Source organism: Zonotrichia albicollis, chromosome 2 (genome assembly GCF_047830755.1).
Source record: "Zonotrichia albicollis isolate bZonAlb1 chromosome 2, bZonAlb1.hap1, whole genome shotgun sequence".
In the NCBI taxonomy this organism is placed as follows: Eukaryota; Metazoa; Chordata; class Aves; order Passeriformes; family Passerellidae; genus Zonotrichia; species Zonotrichia albicollis.
In genome coordinates, this window is record NC_133820.1 from 26,526,488 (window position 1) to 26,553,265 (window position 26,778).

General features: G+C 41.7%; 1 protein-coding gene across 8 annotated transcripts in view; it reads right to left on the reverse strand.

Annotated features, from left to right (window-relative positions):
• The window catches only part of CNKSR2 (connector enhancer of kinase suppressor of Ras 2), a 207,141-nt gene extending 189,296 nt beyond the window's left edge, over positions 1-17,845 (reverse strand). For 4 of the 8 annotated variants that reach the window (XM_074534619.1, XM_074534618.1, XM_026791812.2 and 1 more), the window contains exon 1: positions 17,344-17,845. In XM_074534619.1, the coding sequence (XP_074390720.1) occupies positions 17,344-17,407 (64 nt within the window). In that variant the 5' untranslated portion in view covers positions 17,408-17,845. The remainder of the gene's footprint in view (positions 1-17,343) is intronic. The other 4 variants (XM_074534621.1, XM_005484351.4, XM_074534620.1 and 1 more) reach the window with 3 other exon arrangements.
• Positions 17,846-26,778: the final 8,933 nt, after the last annotated feature.

Consider the following 26,778-nt stretch of genomic DNA (forward strand, 5'->3'; position numbering starts at 1 on the left):
GGAGTCACCACACTCATGGTGAAGATGTCTCCTGACATGGTTTGGGAAAGATCTGGGCTATTTAGAAGAGTAGAGGGAAGGACAAGGGTTGATTAGCAAAGTCTCACTGGTATTTTCCATAGCATTGCCTTCAGAGTTTGCTGGAACACACTATTAAAAATGGGTGCTTGTTTTTATCTTCCACATATTCTGTACTTCTAGAGCACAAATAGTTATATGAAAATTATTTTGATTAAATGCTGATTCTGTGCAAAGAAACAGATCTCAATTTAAGAAATAGGCCTATAATTACAGACCCCTGAAAGAACTAGCTGTTTTATTTTACTGAAACCTTTTGAATATCAAGCTGAAAACATTCTAAAAGACTGTGCTTCGGTATTTTGAGGATTTCTGAGGCTTATAAATTTTCCTTTAATCTATAATTAAGAGAGCTCCTTCTTAAACTTAGTCAGAAGTCTACTCCAAATAGCTTTTTTAAAAGCTAACTAGTATTAGGGAAGAGAAAAGCAATTCAATGAATGTGTCACTGCTACAGAAAACTGCTGTATCACGCTTATATTTCATTAAATAGCAGACTGGGGAAGATGAGAAATCAGCAATTTCAATCATGACTAAAAGTTCCACCTTTGCACGACACACTAGAAATGCCCAAACATATAGAGGTAGTAAACGGGGATCTTCTCAGCTTCAAAATGACATGTAGAATTATTATGCTACTATTTCAAGAGTTAAAAATCATTATTTAAGGGAGAAGAAAACGTAGTTTCCTCAGGGCAGTAATCTCAATGACTGAAATTGCTGCATCCCAAGTAAAATTGCTAAAGTACAATTTTTCACTTAATTACAAATTTTTTTAAGTATTCTGCTAGTGACTACTGCTAACAAGAAAAGACATGGTGATTAAATGTTTCATGTCCTTTAATAGCTAATCTGAAGTGCTAATGAGTGTTCAGAACATAATTGTCAATTGTTACAGAGCTTCTCACTACAGTGGAGCAATGAATAAACCTGACTCTTTTGCTTGGCTTGACTCAGAATCAGAACATCCCAGACCTGCTGGTTTAAGCACTGGTGACACAGAGTGACTCCCTTTAGCACTGTCTCCCACCTGTCCCACCAGGTGCCTTGGCTCACACCCACCTGCTGGGAAGGCTCTCGCTTCCCCCTGCTCCACAGCCCAAGGCCAGTCACCAATTTCAGAACCTAACTCAAATAAAACCACAATATTACCACTACCACTCTCCCCCTGCCTTCTGCACATCAACCAACCTGAATGAATTCTCTTTGTTAACCGTGAGACTTTCTCACTCCCTTTCCCTGGATGCAGGCCTGTCTCACATGCCCAGCAACCTCCCCCTGCTGAGCACATCAATAACCCAGGAACGCTGCAGGGAGGCTCAGGGCTGTGGCAAGGGATGTCCCCTGGCCAGCACCAGAGCCACCTTCAGCAGTGACCCTGCCACCCTCACCTTGCTCCCACACCAGCAGCTCCGTGTCCACACCAATATGCCAAAGACACACCTAGAAGGACTTTCTTTTAGTCCATCTAGCAAGAGTATGAAAGCATCTCCATCTGGCCTTCCCTGTAATCCACCTTTGGCCTATGGTAAATGCCATAAGCAGTTGTCATAATATTTTAACATTAGGAAGTAAAGCAAGAAAATTGATGTATCCTTTATACCTGATATGCTGCACTGGTAACTTTTTGTTTTCTGTAATTTCTGTGTCATGATGCTTTTACTACCAGTGTTGGTATCTTAGCATCATAATTTCTTTTATGCAAACTCAGAAACAGAAACAGTTTAGTCTCAACCTGTAAGATAATGTAATTTCAAATTTTCCTTTAGAAAGTCCATAAATACCCATTAAAATGTTCCATTAAAAAACATCTCAAATACTGGTGCAAATAACAGCTAGAGCTTACCAGAATGTCAGCATTTACTATCATTACTAATCGTGAGTACTCTTGAGGACTTCAGCTGATATTTTGAGTTTCTTTTAAGACATGAACATACTGTACAGACTCACCAAATTATCTGGTACACTTACTTCTCCTCAGAACACTTTAAAAAATCCTTGCAGTCCTATTACAGTCACAATTGGTGACTTACTGGGCAGGGTGTACAGAAGCCCCACCTGCCCCTGGAATAAACAGGATGCAGAGTCAGCATAAGGCCATTGCTACACCATGTACCAGTATTTTGTCACAGCTTTGGTATTTCTCATGAAGGTTCAAGGAATTTCTGAAGTAGGTTTTTGTGTATCTGCTTATTTTCCATCTACACAGATTTGTTCTCCAGTGTCTTGCTTATCAATGTAACAGTAATATGTGCTGTGCAAGATCAAACCAGGCCTGTAAGATATGTCAGGCAGGAATTTTATACTGAAGGGTTTTCTTTTGCTTAAATAATCAGATAATATATATAACACCAAAAATTTGCAGTACCTTTTCTCTGTCTGTTCATACATTGTCTTTCTCTTTTTACATGTGACGAAGTTATACAAGGCCTACATCTTACAGAGCCCAAGAAAAGGGGCACCCATTCAGTTGGTTTCTGGCACCAGGCCTCTTCCAACATAGTGGATTATGAATTACAAACATCTCATCTCTCCTACGTTCAGTCAGAATAATGGTGAACCAGATAGCAAAATGTGATGGCTTCTACTGCTCAGGCAGAAGTATGAGCAATCACCACTGGGTGACCAGATCTCTTCCTCCAAATAACCTATACAATTATTTACTTCACCTTGTCTGGTGCCATTCAGGCTGCAACATCCTCTTCACTCAGGGATGAAGAGAGGCGCTTCCTTAAGGCCATCCCATCCCTTACTTTTGGGCAGGTAGGGGTGGTTGGTCTTATTTTTTAAGACTCCTGTACTTACAGAAAGAATCCAACCTCATGTGTGAAATTTTAAGCCACTAATAATGACCTTTTTACTTTTCAGTGTGCTAAGAATCTGCATCATCATGACCAACAAAAACCTTTTCAAGGGACTGCTTGACAGCAGGGACAAAAGTAATGAGGTTGTTAATCCTCAATGCACCCCACAGCTTTTGGCAAAAGACAGGAGGAAAAGTACGGTTTGTTTAGGAGGTGGCTCAGTCTTCCCAGGTGGGTGAAGCTCCTCAGACCTCCAGTCTCAAATCAGGAGTGACAGGCAGCACAGCAGCCTCCAGGTCCCACCTGTGCAAGCTCAGATTGGTGTGGAAGAAATGAGAGCTCTGCAATGAGGATACCACAGAACAAACACACAATGCCTCAAGTAATTTGAAAGACATCAGCCACCACTGAGTGCCTAAGAATAGACAATCCTGCCTCTTCACTAAAAAAGAGCATTTTTCCTTTTGAAAATGGATTATGGCATTGTAACCATTTCTTTATTTAAAACACATTCCCAAGCTTCTTGTATCAAAACTAAAGGTCACTCAGCTTAGTCTCCACATAAGGCAGAGGCATTCACACAGGCAGAACAAACCATATCTTATGAAGCTAAGAAAATGTTTTCTGTGTTAATGATTAACAAAACTTTGTATTTGCCAGTATTTAAAACAACTCATTATTTCTAAGTTATATAAGTCCGAGCTAGCAGCATCCCACAAAACTAATATCAACAAGAAATTAATCTGCCAAAGTGCAAACAATTTCTGCCTAACGAAGAGGATACATGGCAAGTAATATAACAGTGGTTTTAATTAGCTGGGCATATAAAGCTGTTGCAAGACAAATTTCTTTCATTAAAAAAAGAAGACAGTCAGTTAGAAATGCTTCAGTGCGCCAAAACTGAGGATGACATAAGACAATAAACTTTCTCCCTCTCTTATAACATGGAGGCACCAGAGCAATATCCCCAAGTAGCAGGTGATGAGCAGCCCCTTCTCCTGCTACTGCAATACTTGTAATTCCCCAGAAATGCCAGCAATAAAGAGGGTCCAGCAGCACAGAGAAAAAAAAGTCAGCACTAAAAAGGACCATTTTCTATAATTTTCCAGACACTTGGGCTAAGAGTTTCATGCAAAAATAACTGTAGGATATTCTAAGTCCCTCCAGTATTGAGTACCAATGTTTTGTGCATTGGCCAAAAGTGACAGCATGGTTCCCATGGCATATTTGGGATACACTATTTTATAATGTAAAAAAAAAAAAGGACTAAAAATATGTGTTTATGCATAATAGACCTTTTTTTGTCCACTCCACTTAAGGGACTCTGCTTTCCACATCATACGATTGCATTCCAACATAAGGTCCCCATCTTCCCTCTGCTTCGGGCTGAGGTGCAACCCAAGCAGGGCTGTGCCAGCTGCTCCATTTCCCAAAAGCACCAGGGGCAACATCAAAAACATCAGTGGAAAGCCCACTGCAAATATTATTAGCAGAAGACTTAGTCTGCCCAGGCCCAAGGAGAGAGACTCAGGCACTTGAAGAGAGAAATTAGATGCCTGAATTTCAGATCACAGGGCATGATTGCAGGCAGTTTTGTCTGATCAGATTAGGATGCAGACAGGCACATCCTTGCCTCCAGATCCTGCTGTTGCCAATGCCACCCTGGGCACACCAGCCAGGATGCTCAAGGCACAGGGAACCTTAAGCTCCCAGCTCTTGCACACGATTATTAGATAATTCTGAGTAAAATGAAGAGCAAAATATAGACAGTCCTGGAAGCAAAGCTGGGAATCCAAGACACATCCTTGCAGCTAAATGGAGATTCACTGGACAGCAGTTTCTTATTTCTTAAAGTGGTTTTAGGAACAGAGATTACAAGACATTGCATGAATGATGGATTGTTCCCCTTCAATTCAAAACAAGCCATTGTTCTGGGATGGGAAACTGGTTTCTGAAAAGACACATATCCCTTCTTGCTTGTTTCATTAAACTGGTAAAAGAAAATTTAATTCAAATTAAGAAAACTCATATTCAAACGGCTCCACTGGAGAAAAACAATTGATATTTATGTGCTGTTGCCACTTTGCACTCATTACAGGGGCTAATATTTTGCAAGACACATCTTTTAAACCTTCCTAAGCTTATTATTTACTATCTCCTGACAAGCATGACTTCATTTCATGAGCTGGCACACATCCCATTGTGAGAATCTAATCTTTAATAACATATCCTAATTAAATATGCACATTTAATGCAGAAACCAATAGCTAAAATTCAGAACGAAACAAAAAACATTCATTTGACTAAACAAAAGAATTGGATTAGAGTGCACAGAGCAAACCCAAATATTAAGTCACATATGTCACAGCAAAAAGTCATTAAGGGAAGGGGGGGAAAAAGGGTAAAAAAATCCCCAAAAAAACCAATCAAGCAGACAATTCTTTATACCTGACCGTATCCGACCTCTCTGAATTCTCAGCTAGCTTACTCCCCATCTGCCATATGATAATAACTTTGAAAGAAACAGATTTAAGAACTCATCAAAAGTTCAAGCCAATTGTTCTTAGTGCCTTTGATTCCACTTAAGAAGGGTGTGCTCTTCTACAGAAACTACAAGGATTTATTATTCTCAACACTCATGGCATAATTTCACCATTAAACTATTTATTATTTTGAGTGGTTCCAAAGGGACAAAAAAGTCCTAAAATAGTGAGCATCAAACAAAAACAAAACAAAACAAGAGCAAACAAACAAAAATTTAAAAAAATATCTCTTGAGATTTAAACACCAAAATCACACCACCAAAACTCTCCTTCTATGCCCATTTCTGAATTATTGTAAACTAGAAGCCACTTTCCTTCTAGTGGGTACAGGCCTAACATTTGGCATTACTGAGATACTTTGAACTCAAAAACTTTGAGTTACAAGTTTGTGACCTGCTATAACAGTTTCAAAGACTCTATCAAAAGAAAATTAGATACATTTGTCATTTTATAAAAACTTTTACCATTGATTGAGACTAAATCCCAATACACATTAATCTTTGCCTTCAGAGGTCTCACTGTAATTTTTGAAGTTTGATTCAGTAAGATTTATCAAAACAGCATTTTGCAGGAAACTCCTCATAGTATTTGAGAGCACGAAACAAGAGGGGAAAGGCTTAGGGTTTACAATTTTAATTCTTAGGATTTACAATTTTAATTCTTTGTATAAATACAAGTCAATTACCTACATCACATTGCTGAACACAAACAAAGTTAGAAAATCTAATGAAATGACAATATTACAGTTTCTAGGTCTTATTTCATTCTGCCTGACTTTGTATATGCACAAATGAAGAGTTTTAAGATGTTCATTTTCCCTTTCAATCTAAAATGTCACCATTCCCACCACAGACTACAATATACTGTCAACCAAAAAACAAATTATTTGTAAAGTAAAGGTCTTACAATTTTTTTTTTTAGTAACAGAGTGAGCAGTGAGGTTTGTATTCAGCTTTACCTTCTCTTGAACTAGAAAACAAACTTTAATTAATTTTTGGGTTTTTGAAGGGACCTGTCACATATTGAAGTTCTATTTTCAGTTACTGTATTAAACGGAGCACTCATTCCTCTAAAGAGGAATTTGCTCAGATCTGCAGAGATGAAAAACATTCAGGACCTGCTGTTGTGCAGACTCAAGCCTCTGTCCCCCAGTGACAGCAGCTGGATGCCCAGGCAGCCACCTGCAGCACCACCACTGCGCCCCACTTTGTCAGGAGTACCCACGAAACCTCTGGTAACACAGGCAGGCATTAACTGCCCAGTCTGTTTGGGTTTATTCATTCACAGCTCATTAGCATTAGTTACCTCCAGTTCATAAATGGATAGTTCAGCTTACAGTGAGCTCAACAACAACTGATAAGATGCAAGAGAGAAGCTAGATGATGCCCAAATAAGTAACAGGAAAGGGTTTTAGTGTCCAAGACAGATCAACCAAAATACTGGTGAGCTCCTTGTAAACCAACTTTGTAGAATTTTAGTAACTGAAAAGAAACTATCTTTAGACCTCTGCAACAGATTTAATCTTCTTCTCATCCAACAAATACTACCCAGTACATGGGATTTCCTCAGAAAAGTAGTTTTTCTTTTGCTGTTTCTTAAGACCTTGAACTGGTAAACAGTCAAGACCATTTTCAAATATTGACATTTCCATAAGGGAAATGGGGGCAAAGAAAATGCTGCCAGACTGCTTTCAACAGTGCCCAGCAATAGGACAAGAAGCAATGCCCATAAACTAAAATACAGGAAGTTCCACCTTAACATGAGGAAAAACTTCTTTACATTGAAGGTGGCAGAGCACTGGAACAGGCTGCCCAGGGAGGTTGTGGAGTCTCCCTCTCTGCAGGCATCCAAAAGCCAGCTGGACACATTCCCATGTCACCTGCTCCAGGTGACCCTTCCTTGGCAGGGGGTTGGACAGGATTATCTCCAGAGGCCCCTGCCAACCCCAACAATGCTATGATTCTGTGAGATGGCTACTGCCTCTTCATGGCCACTACCACTACTCTTCAGCTGCCTTCTTCAAGCTAAGGTACATCAGGAATGCCAAAACCAATTTATGAGAAAAAAACCCACAAGAACAACAACAAAAAAACACATCCAAAAAATCCTATCAAACCAAGAAGAAAACATGGTAATCATAGGAAATACAGAAACTTCACAATTACATAGACATTATACTTTCTATACTTGCAAACAGTAACTTCACCACAACTCATTAGACATCCAAATGTCTCTCAGTAATGAAGTTTGCTAAAGCATTCATAATTAATACAGTACTTTGAAGGCTATGAACTATCCAGTTCTTTTAAAAAATTAGTTTACTTGCTCTCAAGGAGTTCTGTCATAAACCTGTCTTATTTTTCTAACTATAATCTGGCCTATGTACCTCAAAAGTTCAGACTGACACTTATATGGATTTTTTTATTTGCAATGATTACACTTCCAGACTGAAACTCTGTCAAATCCACATGCAGAGCATGACAAATTATTCACACTACACTGTGCTCTTGGACTCAGTTATCAGAACTCCAGAAACAGGCTTTTGACCCCAGACTGCATTAAACAGCTAAGATCCAGGCAGTTTAAAATATACAATGAAATAATGACTGAAGCAACAAAAACTGCATCTGCTTTTGAAGTCCAGTATCCAACAGTGAACTTACAGACTGCTGGTATTTTCAAGAGGACTTGTGGGACACAATACTCAACACTATATCAAAAAACATTAAAAGAAATTTAAGAAATATTAAGCCTCCACATTCTAGGTTAAACTAGCATATACTTTTATTTGAAAATATTTGAAGACTGCAACATTTGAAATAATTAACACCTCTAGAAAAGCAGTAAGGACCATTTTGTCATCCTGCATTTACAGAAAATTTTGGAAGCAAGTAGAAGTGGACTACCAAAATGAAAACAGACTAATACATTTGGTTTGGGTTCTTTTCATATTAGCTCTAATAAAATAAAGTCTACCAAAAGCAGCCATTCTTGAAGCCTGAGGAGAAATGGAGACAAAAGGCACATGGTTCTATCCATGATGATAAAGCAACAATAAACAAGACAGCCAGAGGTCAGTCAATGCTGAACACTCAAGAAGGTACTTCTTGGATATCTCACAAAAAAGTCTCCAGTCACACTTCACTGAAACTAAGCAAGAAGAAAATTGTTTTGTTACTTTTTTGGTGTTTAAAAAGTGCACACCAAGCTGTACAAGTGCAGGTTCACAACTGTTCAGTGTACACAGCCAAAGATATCTTCATTAAGAGAGCAACTTCTTCTTTGTGTTCAAGAGATCCCTCTACCAATATTTCTTCAAACACAAAAATCTGAAGCAAAACAAGGACAAGAACAGCACTGCACCCTGCAAATCAAACTATCAACTGCACAAAAGCAACCAACAAAGCTGCAAAGCAATTAAAGAAAGTAAGGCAGGCACATACCAGTAATGGATATCGATGAGGGGAATCCAGTTACAAAGATTTTAATTATTAACATGGAATTTAATTAGTGTGCTGCAGCTAACTCTGCCACTACAATGAAGCAAGCCTTCAGCAACCACATCTGGTCAAGATTTCAGGTTGGCATCTCACTAAAATGACTAAGTTCTCTTGTCATTCCCATGAAGGGTTTCAGTGTTGACTCAGAGGGAAGAATGCCACCTAGCGAATTACTCAGACAACACTGGCACATCCCACCTATATTTACCTGGCCTCAATACTCAGAGGAAGGACTTCTTTGCCTTCTTATTGATGTGAAGATTACCAGGAGAGAAAGGAGATAAAAGAAGGAGGAGAAAACAGGGAAAAAAATACATATTTAAAAATAGGTCATTTATAGCTGTAGCTACTGACAACTGGTGGGTCTGGCCAAACTAAAAATAAATTGTATATTTTGACAAAACCAGTAATGTTATCAGTTTCTTTACAGCTGACAATCATTGCCTGTGGGAGGAAGAGCCCTTCAGAGGTGAGCCTGCCAGCTGCTCAGCTCTATACATGGGTATGCTCATCCTTCCAAACACAAGAGGCCAGGAGAGGTCCCAGCATTACCCACGCTCATGGACAACCTCAGCTGCTAGCCCAACACTCCTCCAGACTGTTCTGGCCAGCTCACACAGGAATGTATCATTCCACCAGTGCTACTAGACCCCACCAGCAATATCTGAAGATTTGTGAAAATGGCACATGCAGTTCTGCTGGACACCCTCTGACCACCCACAGCAGTAAAACCCTAGCAGAGGAGTCACCACAGCATTCACAAAGCACAACTCAACATCACCAAATATAGACCCTTAAATCAATGGATGCTTGAGGCTGATGCGAGTCCTAAACTATTTATTTTAAAAGCTACTTGAGCCTTCAATTTAAAGGTTCAAATAATTCTCATCAATATTTCCCCCTCTTCTTCACACGACAGAAAAAGGTATCGATACAAAAGTACAGCACTTGGTAACTGACTATATTAAAATAATACACTTAAGCTGAATATAGTTTAATTAAGGCTTACTCTGGTGCACTCCAATATTAATTAATAGTTTACTTGGAAATTCCCACCATATGGCACTGCAGCAGATGTTAATCATGTAAAGCCAAACACTTTGAAATTACTGTTCTAGCCACTTCATCTGAGGTACCAAGTGCCCTAAATTTCTGCTTAAAGGATAAGTTGGAAATGCCAAACATCCTACAAGATGACATCCACAACTATTTTCTTCAAAATAATATTATCTGGCAGATAAGTAGCACAAAATGGGGTAGATTTTTAAGCCTCCAGTACTATAAAATCACTGGTTATAGACAGTGCTGGACTCCCTTTGCATAAGAAAAATGCTTGCATTGAAAACCTAGAGGAAAAATCTATTTTGTCTCCCAGATAAGTGTTAAACCCCCTACAGAGGGAGGGCAAAAATGTGTTTAAGAGAGGATGTTCATTAAGCACGCCAGATCTTGACTGCCCCAGACCAATGGATCTGTGTCTTCCAGCCCTTCATCCTTCAAGTGCAAGAAAGGAACATCATGAGGAGCAGTAGATGCTTGCTCTTGGACTGTCAGCTATTTCAAATTGAAGAGGAGCTGCCCTGCTAGGCCTGTCTCATAACAGGAAAATGACAATGCTCTGAGCAGATTCGTGTGGCAGCAGATTTATTATAACGTGAGCCTAATATCGGGCCCCCAAAATTTTTCATCTGAAAACTTCATCTTTTAGAGATTAATTTCATCACTCAATTCATCTTTTAGAGAAAGTAAATGCATTTGAAAAGCTGGAAGAAATCAATGAAGAAAACGTGACCTTTTAGAATTTCCCAACACAGTGTTTCCAGACAGGATTTTTTAACAAGGTATTTGGGAACTTATTCTTCAGCATTTGTCTTGGTAACTATTCAGCCTCTAAACTGAAGGTTTAGAGTATTCATTAAGAAAATAATTTAAGCAGTAAATGTAAAAGTACAGTTTTGCTTTATTTGGATCTAAAAATCTAAAGTTGTTATCCTGATGAAAGTAAAGTAAGCCCTTGCTACAGGTGATCCTCCATGCAATTATGATTTAAGGATGATATTGCAACTTCTTGGAAAAAAAAATGCAGTTACTCAGAATGGAAGCCTTAAAGAATTAGTTCTTTTTCTTCACTGCACACCTTTAAATACAAGCCTATACAGGGAGAAATTTCTCAGGAAACAGCTTCTCCTTATTCCTCTGGAAAATGGTAACAAATATTACTACTTGACTCAGGGAAATACAGTACAATCACAAGCTACAGCAACTTAACTGAGATTAAATGGTTATCTACACTTCTGCAGATCAGACAGAAAGACTAGACCATTTGTCAATTTGAGGTTTAGAAGATAAAACTGCCTGGGTTATTATTGTTAAAGTGCTTAAAGACAACTACTTGCAAAGATTCTAAAAATACATCTGTATATATATATCAATCCTCTCATCTGAAAAGTGATCTGGTTAATATTGCTGCCTTGCAAAATTCTTGACATGCATTAACCAGAAAGGGCATTTGTAAATTGCTTGGTTTAATACTGCATTGTGCAAATAAATTTGAATAAGATCAAAATACAGAGCTGTACCGAACTGTTGCAAAAAAACCACTTGAGAAAACATATTGTGAGGCCATATTTAAACTAACAGATGTTTCAGAAATAGAACAATATGTTCAAACAAAATTAAGGTGTAAATGGGCAGTGCTAAAAGAGCTTCACAACTAAGCACATCAATTTTAGTAGCGACTGAAATGACCTCATCTAGGAAAGCTCCCTCCTAAAAAGATCATAAATTTAGAAATTAATTCTGATGTTATGCTTAAAATTTGGCTGCATGAATTATTTGCAGAGTGGCTGCTTATGTAACATCGCCTTTGCTATGGCAACACCCGGCTGTTAGGCTTTGATACATCCCAGTTGCAAGGGCAGTTTCATTTTCTGCTGATTAACAATGGCAGGAGAGGTTTTCTAATCACAAACAAAGATGTTCTAAAACATTTCATTGTGATTGATGTGGCAGCCATTGATACTGCTAAAACTCCTCATGTCAGAAGGGCAAGAAAAAGTGGGAGATCCACAGGAAAAATAAACTAGAGAGATCTTCCAGCACTGCTTTCAATCCAGTTTTAAATCTGGAGTCCTTTAAACTAAAGTTTGGAATAGTGCAGTTTGACTCTTGACTACCAGTCTTTGTATAAACTCCCCTCTCTTTGTCCGACTAAAATTCTTGTTACTTTCTTACAGAGTAACTATCCATAAATTAAAGAGGTTGTGTGCTCATCAAAAAGAAACTCCAGCTATGCCATTATTTCACATTTTTCTACAGCTTTTTTTGCTAGGCATTACAGTAAAAGCCATAAATCCATTTAATAGCATCACTTCAAAGCTAATGGAGTACTACATGTACCCTCTGATACTATAAAATTTTAGTTTGCTTTACATTGGAGAAAGAAAATAATGGTTTCATGCTGACAAATTGTAAAATGCCTGATCTATTCCACATATGGCACTTAGCAATGACTATTAAGTTGATGACTATTCTGACGCTCATCAGTCACCTACACACACTTAACAAGGAATCAAAGTTTCAGAATGCAAGTGTTTTTCATATTCTCATCCAGCTTTTTTTTTCCCTGAGACAACTCAGCCTTTTCCATACTATTTCCAACAGTCACAATTTTTAAGGGCCCTGCCAATATCAATGTTAATGAAAGTAGCATAAGAAAGAAGCTCTAACTTAATAGACCACTAGAAGAAAAACTAGAAATTATGGACAAAATTGAAAGCCCTAAATAAGGCACATACACCTGTGGAAGCACACCTCCTCTTTCACAAAAAGCAGGTGCTCATGTGCCTTTGTAACACTGTGGTCCATCCTATGCTCCAGAAAAAGCTCCCCCCTAAACCCAGTCCATGTTAGTCCTTAGAGAAAGCCAGGGCCGAGAATGAGGTTGGTCTGACAGTGATCCTGAATGCAGGATTCACCCTGACTTTTTTTAAGGCCTAAACTGATTTGTTATATCCCAGTGCTGTGAGAGAATTTGTGACCCCACTGATGAGCTTCCCTGTTGCTACCTGATGGCTCAGGAACTGCAGCAGAACCCGGGTGCTGCCAAAGCACTCCTAGGGCTCTGCATATGCACCAATGGAGTAGGAGGATCCCCATGGCAATACTTTTTTTAAATCATCATTAAGTACTGGAGTATTTAGTGTCAGAGTATTCCCACAAATTGTTGCATTTTCTTGATGAATAACATATAATTCCCACTACACCAAGTGGAGCACAGTTGTTGGCAGCCTGTAATGACTCTGCAAACACGTGCCACTGAAAATGGACATGAAGTTCAGCACACAAACAGCAGACAGAATCAGCTCTCAAACCCATGCAATATTCAGTCATACAGATGGGGAACTTCTGCACTCTGCTTTTACTTTGCTAGCACGTTCATATTTCTGCTTCTCTCCCACTAGTCCTTCTAAATATCCTGGTAGGGATATTCTAAACCCTGGTAGGGTAGACCTTGTAGAGGTTAAAAGCCCCTATTCCTTAGCAGTAGAAGCCTTTAAAGGCAACCCCATGCCTCAGATGTCAGCTTCTTGATTATGACTACCATTACAACAGTTTAAGCTGTACAAGTTTCATATAAGCCCCGTGAGCTATCATTCAGCAAGCAAAAAATAAATATTTAAGCTTTGTTAGATAAAGTAATATTAATTTTTGTTTTCAGGTGGAGTGCCTTTTGGAACACATTCTGCCACTGAGAGATTGGTACTGAATCAAAATTTGAATATTGTTAAAAGCAGCAAGCCCTTATCAAAATATAGCAATCATCAATAACCTCAGACCAAAGAAGTTAGATTAGAAGACTCAGTTAAAAACATCCTAATGTTCGGTAAGTAACTGAGTGTCTTAAGTGCTCTCAGAGCCTCAGAAATCTAAACTACATCTGGCATGTTCCCCTCCTGAGTGAGTGCAAGCCATGACGTTTGATGACATTGCCTTTGTAACGTCTCAACGTCTTGAGACCCAGCAGTGGAATCCACACGTGTCCTCCAGAGGGGAGGCAGAGGAGGTGGCTGACACACATTCATCTCACTGATCCCTACAGGACCTTAAAATTAGTACTAAATGTACGAAAAGCACAGTAATGCATTGTTTGAATCAATTTAAATACTCATTTTATCCTCCTTGTACAATATGCCATCCTGTGGGAGAGATGAGCTAATCCATCTATGCTTTTTCCAGCTCTATGACAGCTTCTCTTCTGGGTTCACTTTAAACCCTGGAAAACTCATAGGCTGACATAGGCTCTCCTCACTTTGTCCCATTCACCTATAGAGTTTTAACTGGTACTTTGGTCCACAACTTCTTGTTATACACATTTTCATAGTCAAAATTTAGGTAGTTACTTATTTGTATAACCAGTTCCAGGAACAACTCTGTAACTCAGCAGCACTGGCATTAGGCCATTACAGGGATCCACAGACAATGTGTCTGTCAAGGAATTAAAAACTGACAAGATACTGGAGAAACTGCATTTATTCCATGAATACCCAGTCTTGAGTCTGTTTCCTATACAAACATCCAGCCCAGGGACTGGCACTTTCCTCTAACCCCTTTGAGTTGAAATACTCTCCCCGTGTTAATTTCTCACATCTTATAATTTCAGGCCCAATGCTTTATCACTACTCTGAGCAAAATGCCACTGAGGTAATGATTTTTTTGCCTAAATAAAGAATTCCAGATGAGGCCTTTTACTGCAAATGTTCAGGTCATACCAACAAGACCATCACAAAAACACTAAGAACAATAAAATCTAAAGTGTTTCATTTCCCCTTGCTTTCAGATAACTGTAAACAATGTTGAACAGTAGGATTTTCCTTTTTCAGGAAAGATTTTGCTTTGAACATCGAAATCTATTTGGAAGAATTTTCTTTACCAAGCTCCTCTGAGCAGGCACTTGACATAGCAGGGCACTTACTTCAAGGAAGAGGTTAAAACCAAGTTCAACATTTATAATTCTGTAAAATAACCCCCAGTAAGTCAGCAAAATATTCTCACATTTTGAAGTTTAATGTAATTTCTGCAAGCAAGACTTGACTGCCACTAATGCAAAGACCACTACTGCACTCCTTCCAAACTTCTCCTGACAGACACATTCATGTTTTACTCATCAAACTTGTCTTGGGTACACAAATAAGCTATTTTGGGGACTTTCAGAAACAGAATTTGCTGGAAACAAAGCACTTAAAGCATTAGAGGAACGTATTTTCATAAGGATTTCAATACCAAAGTTTGCAACACTACAAATTATGCGTAAGGAACACAAAGTTGTTGCAGCAAAGACCGCTTGCCCTTATCCACTACCACCAAACTCAGCAAGGTGTGACCCATCAGGCAGGAGCAAACCTGCCCCCAGCTACTGGTCATACTAGTTTCCAGGCTCAGCTTTTGAAACCAGAGTGGCTCCCCAGGTGCTTCTTCTCCAAGAGTGCCAGTCACAGGCAGGTGCTTCAGCTCCCTGCAGCACCTAAGTGAAAGTTCCCGTGCTACACAGAATACAAAATGAAGAAATGGAAGCGTGAAGCAACATATATGCATTCACTCCGTAAAAATGAAAGTCGTCCAGAGAAACAATCAAACATTCAGGCCAGAAAAAACAGGTTAAACACTAAAAAGCAGGCTTTGTATTCCAGAAAGAGGGCACGACTGCAATAACTGCCCTTTTTTTGGTAAAGTTTACATGATTATTTCTAAAAGATCTGCAGCTCTGAGTGTTAGTCACAGGTTTCTAACTACAAACCCTTATCCAACAGCACAATTTCTAATGCTACCATTTAGCCTGTTCTTTTCAAATGACTGATTTTATAATAATGTAATACAAAAGCAGAGTATGCAACGCACTTCACCTGTCATTTATGAAAAGTAGTTGATGCATTACATTTTTTAGATGTTTTAAAAATGCATTACTTGCAAATTCATTGGTTTTATGCATTCCCCAAATTATGGGGAAGGTATCTCAGACACTGATTAGAAAAAAAGTCCTACACAACCTTTTCATTTTGAAGTAAAAACATTGGAAGCTAAATTGCTGTAAAAAACGCTTTTATGTTGAAAATGCTTTCCTCTTAATACTGATCATCTGTAGCTTCTTCAAGTTTTTTATTAATATTTATTAATTTCCCAGGATATAAAGTATTACATCATTCTTTTCAATTATTATTCTATAGAGTGACAACGCTTCCGAAATCGCTAAACTATCTATGTTACTAAATACAATTATAACTCGCCAGCTATAAATGCCAGGATTGAATAACTGAAAACATATGCTATATGCCTGAAATTTTAAGGATGATGAAATTGTCACATTGGTAGCACACAGCGTGTTATAAAGAACTCCCACAATGTAGCAGTTGTTCAAAACTTGTACCCATCCGGTCATTCTATCTTTATAAAGAGATATATAACACTAGATGGTGATTTATTCAAAACACAGCTGCAGCCTAACTTAAAGGTAATACGAAAAGAAAAAAAAAAACCTCACACAAAAACTACACAACAAAATACCTTTTCACATTACAGCATTAAAGCCATGTCAGAATGGCATACACAGAGAATAAAAGAAAAGCGTTTCCAAAAGGTCCAAATTTTATTCCCATAAGAGCTTATTTGAGGGAAGGACAGGTGAGGGAGCGGGAGAAGCGGAGCAGCCTCACTCAGCCCAGAGCCCAGACTGTTCGCGCTCCCTTCAATCGCGGACCCTGAAGCGCAGCCCCCGGGGAAGGGACGGGGCCGCCCGAGGCGCGGAGCCCCCGGCCCGGCTGGAGGAGGCCCCCGCGGGCACGGCGGCTTCCCGGCAGCGGGGGCAGCCCCGGCACCTCGGGGGCGCGGACCGACCCCGGCCCCGCCGCCCGCGGAGCGCCCCCGGGCCCTGCTGGCGGGGGAGGTCGCAGCCGAGTCTCCCCTGGCCGCCCCCAGCACCGGCGGTGCCGCACGTTCGGCTGCACTTCCATTCCCGAGGCGTTTCGCGCCGCGCCCGCCGCGGGCAGCCGGACCCGCTCCCGCGTCCCTCGGCGGCTGGGGGGCGGCTCCATAGCCACACGGCGGTCGCCGCCCGGGAGCATCCCGGGCACCCCCGGGCTCAGCCTCGCCTCCGCCCCCGGCCCCCTCCCCAGCTCTATGGACAGCCGCCAGCCGCCGTCCCCGCTCTGAGCCCGGGGCAGGGGGGCAGCGCGGCCCCCGGCCCCAGCGGCGCGGCCCCGACGGCCTCCCACCTCCCTTCCCAGCCCAGGCAAAGCGTGGGGCAGCCGGCGCTGCCAGGAGGCGGGATCCCTGCGCGGGGGAAGCCGCGGAGCTCCCCGCACCTGCGGGGTGGGGTGCGGATGATGGGAGAGGGCACCGCGCGGCCCCGGCACCGTTCCTCACCTTTCATCCAGTCGACGACCTGGCTCGGCGACCACTTACTGACGGGCTCCATGATGAGGGCCATGGGCGGCTTGGGGGCGCGGGGTTCGGGCGGCCGCCGCTCTCCGGGCGAGGCTGTGCGGGGCGGAGGGACCGCGCTGCCCGGAATCCCGCCGGCGGGAGGAGAGAGCCGCTATATCCCCGCTTGCCTTCGCTCCGCTCGCTCGCTCGCCGCCTCTGTGCCTCTCTGGGGATTTCAGTTCATGTTGCCGGCTCGGCGGGGAGGGGGAGGAGGAGGAGGAGGAGGAAGGGGGAGAAGGGGGCGGCACGCTCCGACGCCTCCCGCCCCCGCGAACCCGCGGGCAGCGGCGGCGGCTCCCGGCCCCGCCGAGAGGTCGGTCCTCGGCGGCGGTGAGCGGGGCACTGACTGTGCTCTGCCCGCTCGCGTGCCCAGCGGCTCCCGCGGCTCTCCGCGGCCGCGGCTGCCGCGCCGGTGTCTTTTTCTCCTGGCGGAAATGACGAGGCGGCTCCTGCCACCCGAAAATATCTCCAAGTGAAATGGGAAGCGACACCCGACGGCCGCCCGGGGCGGGGGGAGGGGAGGGAGCCGGGATGACTCGCAAGGTGCCGCCGCCGGCGGGAGGGGGTCTGGGGCGGCGGCAGCGCCGAGCACCTGCTCCCGGCGGGCCGGGCAGCGGGGGAGCGCAGCCAGCGGCACCGAGCTGGCGCTCCGAGTGTGGGTCTGTTGGATTTTATTTTCCCTGAATTAAGCATCACTGCGTGGGCGGGAAAAGTATTTTTTTTTCTCTTTTTTTTTTGAGAGAGAGCGAAGCCCGGCTGTAAAACGGCCGTGATGGACGGTGTCGCCGGGCGCCCCGAGGGAGCCGTGCCAGCAGCACCGGTGCGGTGGCGGCATTTGGCCGCGGTGTGCGGGCAGCGGGGGCAGCCCCGGCAGGGGAGGGAGAGGAGAGGAGCTGCACCTTGTGGTTTGCCCGCCCCACGCCGAGGGTGCGGTAATGGGGCCATAGGGAGCGAAGTCAGCCCGCAGAATGGGGCTCGGACCACTACGACCACGGCATGGAGAGCGCACCGCGGGTGCTCCTCTGCCCTCCCTGTCCTGCGGGTTGCACCGCGAACGTATGGAGGCTGCAGGTGTGAAAATCCACCATCCCTGCAGCGGGTCATCATTGCTGGAGCTGTTCATTTTCTCCTCATTCCGTCTCCCCAGACTGCATCATCCTGGATGTTACCCCAAAAAAGGCAATTCCCATGGCCCTGTGGCACAGTGTTTTGTAGGAACCCCTCCCAAGCTCACAGCGATTCCTCCTAACACCCTTCATAGGAGCCTCTGCTCTGAGTCGGTGGCATCCCCTCTGGAGCTCCAGGCAGAGGGTAGTGCTAAAGGTTATTTTCCTGCTGGTAAGTTGGCCAATACACGACTTTGCCTGCATTTGCATTCACCCTGCTTCTCCTGCCAAGGCTGAAGCAATGACCACCGAGATGTTCCCTCTGACAGCGTTGGCTGCTGAGCGCCAGCTGCTGATACTGACATTTATTATCTGTATGTGAGGAAAAAAGAGGATTCCCTCAGCCCTGAAATGGTAATAGCAAAGGAATCAATTCCTTTGTGCTGTACAGGTGGTGCCAGGAGCTTTTTCACTTTGTTATATGAGGCTGAAGTAGAAGTGATGGGGGGCAGTGAGGCAGCCATAGGGTTGGTATTGCCTCTCCCTGGAGACCCAGGAAGGCTTTCCCCACCAGTGTTAGGTAGACTTGGCTCTCACTTTAAAGATTGTACTTATTTATCTTTGAGAAGAATCTTTTCACTGAAAACTGGGGCTTGCACACTGTAATTTTCCTCGAATTTAGCTCTAGACTCGTGTCTCCTGTGTCACATTCCTGCCAGCACGATGACGAGGCCGTCTGCTTCTAAAGAGGTTGTGTTACTTAAAGCCACAGAAACAATAAACTCACTCGCAAACTAAGGCTGACTTTTCCTTGTGAAAGGTTTGAAAGGTATGCAGGATCCTTATATACTGAGTTATTGTTGTTGAAAGAGCATGTCATACTATTAATTAGAAACCAGTAGTTTGAAAGGTTTAAAAGCCTCAATATGCAAGATCAGACTGAAGCCTGGCGTAATTTATAACGTCATTGTGCAATTCTTATTGGGCTGAAACATTCCTTGTAGGAGAGGACCGGGGAGGTAGGTTCTCAGTACATATGTATGTATGTAGTCCTATAATACATAATTATGCATGCCCTGGGTTTCCTATAGCTTGCCAGTGTAATTTGTAGCTGCAGCAAGTTTTTCAGTAAAGCATCTGTGACCCAAGACTGTCCCCATGGTCAGTGTATATTACTTTTAAAACCCCTTTATGGAGGTTTTATCAAATTATGGGGTGGTAAAAGGGAGTCCACTCTTCCACTTCAGTAAACAGATGAAGTGCTGAGCATGGATTCTAATTACCTTTATTGTTCTTCTCACAGAGTATAGCCATGTCATAAATACTGGGGTAAATCCCACTGTTTTACTTAGATCTTGGTTCAGTTTCACTGAAGATTGTTGGCTTTGCTATGGTAGGGAGGACTTGGCTCAGGAGTAATGATAAAATTATCCATCCATGCTATTTAACTTGGTGACCTATTACAGCAATGAATTCTATAGTCAGGACATGTGCTACATAAAAGTATTTTTTTAATTTGCTCTAAATTTATTTCTGCCTGATTTTATTATTGTTCTCTCTTTCTAGGGTAAGAAGGAGAGCTGAATGACTTTTTCTGCTGACCTTCCAAAACTAAAGTGTTTCAGCCAAAATGCCTTAACCAATGTCTTTTAGATGTTTTCATCTTTCAGTTTAGTGGCCTTCATCTTGCTATCACACTTGCATGAGTCAGGCCTTTTACATAAAGCACATGGGATAGTCTCCTGCAGAGACACTGAGCTACAGAATTATGTCTTAACTTATGTTTTAGAATTACTCTGATCCATATAGTGCATAAAAATTATTATGTTCAAAAATATGTCTAAATATACATGTTCCTGTTAAGAAAGCATTTATTAGGTAGTAAATGTTAAAGAAGGTACACAATAAAACTCAATATTTAAAAAAAAAAAAAGAACAGGAATAAGTTTAAAATTGAACTGTCAGTCTGAACTCAGAAATATAAAACTACATATATGCTTAGGTATCTATTCTCTGAGCAGCCACAGATACTGATGGACAGCTTCAGCAGCTAAGTTTGAGCACACACGCCTCATGGATCAGCACCTCAGACTGCAAGCTCACAGAAGATACTGCTTTTTCTGGCATGGTACATTATCAAAAAAACAACCTCCCTAGAGCTCAGCTGGCTATCATAGCTGCTACAGCAATGCAGATTTGAAAATAATACCAGTAAATAGTTCAAGTCTGTCCAATAATGTACATTTTGTGCATATTTCATCAATAGGACAACTGAAGTAGAGCACTGTTCATCTTGAATAATGGTGGCAGCTAGATCCAGGTTTTAACAATAGCAGACTGAATAGTCATTTGTTTTATGTATATAAAGTCAGACTCTACAGTGGGTATCAGTGATGAGTTCTGAGGTGCCTCAGAAACTTCATGGACTTTTTGCTAGAGTGTCTAGAAAAAATGCAAGATGCTCAGAAATGAAATCTTTCCCTGAAGTTAGAGAAACAAATTGAGCTCTCAAAATATGTTGTTTCTGGTGCTGGATATTAAAGCTCTTTCTTAGGTGGGAGATGAAAACAAGTGGAGACAAATTAACAGTAACTAAAGCTCAGATCTAATAAAAACAGTTGGAGTAAAATTTAAAAAAGCAAAAGCAAGCAAAGTGGAAAAGAAACTAATACTTTCTCCACATTAATAAAGTTTGTGTTTTGATAGCAAATAATTCCTTATTTTTACAAATGAGGCTTTATTTTATATAAGAATCGATCTTTTCCACTGGTACTAGCTCATGCTACAAATACCTGGTTTGGATGCCATATCTGCATTTTAGAGAACATTTTATTCCACATCTTGCAGCAAGGTGTAAAGCAAGTTGCTCTTCTCCTTGAGGGGAGGGCTGCTGCCTGTCCTCTGTTCCCCAGAGCCTTTTTCCCTTCAGAGGAGTGCCTGAGCTGGTGCCTCAGCAGGATGAGGATTGCTGCTCTGCCAGGGCTGGCATCTTCGAAGCTTTGGGAGGAGGGAAATAACAAATAGCCTTGGTTCCAGGAGCAGGGGCAAGCAGAGGAGGAAGAAAAATGTTCATGATCAGAGGCACAGTAAGGTAGTAAGCCTCTGAGAAGGGTAGACATTGATAAGATAAGGAAGATTAGAAAGTTTAGAGGAGCAAAGGGGCTTAGATGCACTTGAAGACCCACGCTGAATTAGACTGGGGTGCAAATCTGAGCATTTGTCCCTGGCAGTGGAGCATGGGGGTGGGAAGGAGGCCCATCCCAGCTGAGAAGAGCAGGTGGCTCTCTTGCCTGTGCCTCAGGGGCCTGCATGGCCCATGCCCCTGGCAGGTGGCACTGCTTGGTCGTGGCCATGGGCAGCCTCTACCTGTACAGCAAAGGGGACAAAAAGACAATGAGCCTCCAATGATTGGGGACCTACATCGGGATCTCCCTCATTTCTTACCACTCATCTTCTTCAACCTGCTTGAAAGCACAAGTCTTTTTAAATGTTTCCAATGCAAATATCCTGGCCTTGAAGTATGTGCCTTACATCCCTGGTAGTTTAATTTGATATAAATGGTGGGGGGGATGTTGTTGGGCAATTGATACTATTTTGTATAATCAGAAATAGAAATCATAATCCCCCAAAGATGTTTAATAATTTAAAGTATTCAGAACTCAATTAAGGCTATTAAGAGATTAAAAATTAGATTAAAGGTGGCTAAAGGGTAAAAATTCAAGGACTTCAAACACCTTTTGTAATACAAAGGCTCTTAAAAAATGAAGAGGCTGAGAATTTCCCCAAGAAATTCTTATAATTTTAATTAGGTTTCTTCATTTAAAATAAAAAAAAAGAAACCACACAACATGAGTGCCACTTCCTCTCTCAATCAGTGGACTCAATTAATTGCTTGCTGAGACCTCTTCCTTTCCCAGGTTTGGGGGGATGTGCAAAGGTTTAATAGGTTTTGACTACCAGGAGGGACCACCCCAACCATCTGACATGTTCTCCTGTATTGATTCCTGCCAAAGAAATTCTCCCAACCTTTCCTGTGGTGGTGGGAACTATCTTTCCTCTGATCATGTTTTCTCTGGCCCAAACTGTATCCATTTCTCATCTCCTTCCATGTGGAGTCAAGTTGCTGGTTCCTTTTGTCACTGAAAAGAAGAGGAATGTCTGGAAATGTGGAAGGCCCTTGCCTTTCTGCAGCTCATGGTTTCTCCCAGCTGGTGCTGCTTCATAACAAAGATGGGAAAGAGCGATGCTGACATGAGGAATGTGCAAGCCAGTGGCAGAGGGGCAACAGGTATGTCCCTGCAGAGGCAGAGGGTTTGTCAGGAGCACTGAGTTGGAGCTATGTGGGGAGCTGCCATCTCAAAGAACAGCTTTCTGTTCCTTTGTGAAAATAAATACACATAGGTTGTGCTACATGGGCCTTCTCATTTTCTGCTTGTCAGGCACGAGCTCATGGATCCTGTTTGTTCATCAGCTTGGCTAAGGCTGCACCTCTGCTACTGCCACAGCAATGCCCTGCCCCAAACAATGAGAAACCCAAGGGAAGTATGCTTCTGTGCTAAAATCATACAGAAAAAGATTATAAAATAAAACAGCAACTAATTATTAACATCAGGTTCCTACTCAGGTCCCCACATTATTAGCATCACAAATGTAAAATGGCTGCCAACAAGATTCAGCTTGGAAACCTCATTAGAAGGAAATGTCAGAGTTTATTCCTGGTGATAAATGCTATTTTATTGCCTTTGGAATGGTTGGCTGGTTTGGCTAAATGCAATGGGTGGGTCCCCTTGAGGTATATATTTCTGATGAATTCATATTGAAGAATAATAAACATCTGATAATTTTCTAAGCAATCCTGAAAATATTTAATGTTGCCAAAGAATGCAGTCATCTAAATTGCACACTGGAGTACAGAAGAAAAAGAATAATGATATGGTAATACAAAAAGGGCAAAATTATAATGAGGAGGGACATTTGTCAGTATACTCAGAAAAGCACAATCTGTTTCCCTGGTAATTTGGTGGAGTACAGAAAGTATTACATGCCATATTACAAGTATTTTATTTTATTTCTGACTTCAAGAATCGTTACCATATGTTCAAAGTCAGACATGACCTCTTAAATATAGCATGTTCTTTGTTCGTGCTGTGCGGGCTTCATCCTGCTTGGAGAGTATTTATTCTGAAAAAATTAAAGACAATATAAATCTTCTAGTGCCAGAAGACTTCATATCAGCCAGCTTTTGTGGATGAACTGGACAGCAATAATTTGGCTCCTACTGACGAGGGAAACTTGACAGGTCTGCTTTATTTCTCATACCTTACAACTTTCCCTAAAAATTATTTCTGTGGAAATTGTCCTGAATTTCAAGAAGCATTTGTTGCTTTCAAATGCACTTTACAGGAGAAGGAAAAAACTCACATATTTTCAAATATTCCTAGCGTGCAGCAGCTTATTGGTGTTACAATTAAATATGCTCTGATATGCCCTGATAAAGCTATGATTAGAAGTTATTTGAGATTTAATGCATGCAGCTTCATGTTTACAGATAAATTTATGACCTAAGGTCCTCTACTGTGAGTTGTCCTCCCCAGACTCCAAATTCTTCCTGGAGGTCTGTTTGGATGGTACATAGACCTAAAGGTTTGTCCATATGGTGTCACATTGAAATCAATGGGAATTTTTGGGAGTCTAATGACCAAATCAAGAGAATGTCTGCAGATGGATTTTCACCAGAGAACTTGTTAGACCTATATACCACACAGCATTTATATATCACATCATTATTATGGTTTGGACCTTTTTATACTATCATCTTCTTATGGTTCTTTTCTGTTTACAGCCAGACCTGGTTAAAGCATAGGAAACAATGATAAGGAAAAGGACTATTGCTATTATCAGAGGGAAGGACAAGGAATATTTCTGCAAAACTTTTCTAGTATTAAATAGCTGTAATAATGAAGGAAATGTATCAGTATGGAAAAGAATGAGGGGTCAAGATGAAAAGGTGGCATTATGAAAGGAGTGACAGGGAAGCAATACGATACACAGGAAGCAATACACTACAGAAAGCAATACACTACAGAAAGCAATACAGTAATCAGAAGAAAATGTTACAAGAAACTGGGGAAACCAGGAAGCATAAGAAGAAATTAAAATATATATTAGTATGGATCAATCAGTAGGTACAGGTAGAATTAAGGGTAGGGAGGGTTAGAAAGAGTGAGAAAGAATGAAGTCAGAAGATATGGCAGAGTATTAAAAATGTGAGGAAATAAATGAGAAAATGTGAATATTGTCAATACTAAGAACTCCAAAACATGGACAGATTTTAGAAAAAAAAGCTCTTTTTAAAAGGCAGGTAGATTGGAGAGGGTGTATTTGAAATACCTAAAGTGACTCAGTAGGAATTCAGCCAAGGATAAGTAGCTAAACTAATTATTCAGAGAAGAAAGAAAGCTCCTCCCAAAACAGGCCCAAGTGCTCAACAAAGGCTTTTTGTTGTTATTTTTCTTGTTCCTTGTTGTACTAGAGCTAATGAATTGAGCTCTGCTGGATTAGTAGTGGCTCATTCTCAAGCATTGGTCTCAGCCACCACAGAGTGGCCTATGTCTATAGCATTAAATAGCCTTTACCTGCAAAACCAAGTGGCTGCATGTAGTCAGCATTCTTTGAACGGTTCCTGGCCATGTCAACACCCTAATAGAGCTTGGGACTTGTCTGGGAGGTGTTAGCTGTGCTGGGCAATATTTGAGTGTTATTATGCCTGGAAATATTCCAGGATCTAGATAGATTTTCTCCTAGGGAATTAAGGATGGAACCTGCATTCATACCACAGGCTCTGGCATTGCTTTCCATGTCTTGATTCATGCTCTGCTCTACTATGTCTTGAAAGCAGCATCCAGTAGGAGAAGCCTGGGCTGGACAGTCTCCATCAGGTCTCTCAATCCCCGTACTTTGGCAACCAAAGGGCAAGGATGTCCTGAAGGTGTCATAAATCCCAAAGGAGTGCTCTGGAGGTGACCTGGGAAGGTAATCTAAGCTCTGTCTCAAAAGAGTTTAGAATCAACTGGAAGTATCACAACAGCTTCCTTTCCCTGCCCCTCCATACCTGTGCTTGAAAAAGCAGTAGGATGAGGATAAATAGTCAATAGCACACTACAAATGAAACTATTTACTCTCATTTCTTAGCCCCCTCTACCTTCAGAGCCTCAAAGTCCCAACAGAAAGGCCCATCCTCCAATCCACACAGTCTGATGGTAATCATGGTGCTGCCCCAGTCCTGAGGTCTCCAGAAGCTTTTGTTTCTGTAATTGTCCAAGGATGAGCAGTGGGAAGTCAGGACATGGGAGTCACAGATCAAAAACTTTGGCAGAGATCTCAACTGCAATTTTAATAATTGCTCAGAGAAAATGCACACCATGATCTCATTTCAGATTCCTTTAACCACCCCAATTAAAAAATCCCTCTTATTATATCCCAGTGACACCTAGGTATCACAGCTATCTAATCTCATTTTCCAAGGCATTTCCATTGTGCTCTTCTCCATAGTATTCTGAACATTCCAGAGAATTAAATGAGCCTACCATATAACCTAATTTATATAGATTTTTGGTTCTCTTCTTGCTCAACATGGGAAGGAGGAAAAGGCACACAATTCATGTAGCTTTATTACTATTATTAAAGTTATTACAGTGGGAAAGCATTGACAGAGAGGAGTCCTGCATTTTAGCCAGAGAGCATTGATAACTGTGAGACTTCTGGTCTCTCGAAGGAGTGAATCCCAGAGAACCCTGGGAAAACATCCTCTTGTGATGTTGAACAGCATGGAGAACACTGCATTAGCATATCCAGATTTGTTCAAATAGTCTTTCAGCAGCAGATACATAGCAGAGGTGCATATTAACATTTGCACTGCTGCAGCATATATGGTTTCATACCCAAAATTAAGCAGCATCCAATTTAAGACCTGCCCTGCATCTGAGCACAGGGTTTGTATCCGAGTTTGCATAATGCATTGTGCTGATGTGAATTCCTACTGTGCAAATGTGGCCATATGGCTTTTTAGAAATAAGTCATCTTGCAAATAATCTGGAATGAGTCTGTTGGGACTGATGAAGGTCAGGTCGGAGTCTGCAGACATCACAATGATTTATTTGCCCACTTTCATTCTCATTGCAGGTCAGCTGCTGTCTCTTGAACCAGCCTGAATTTTACATTTTCCACTCCAGAGCTGAGGTTGTTTCTCAGCTGACTGGATTACATCTGT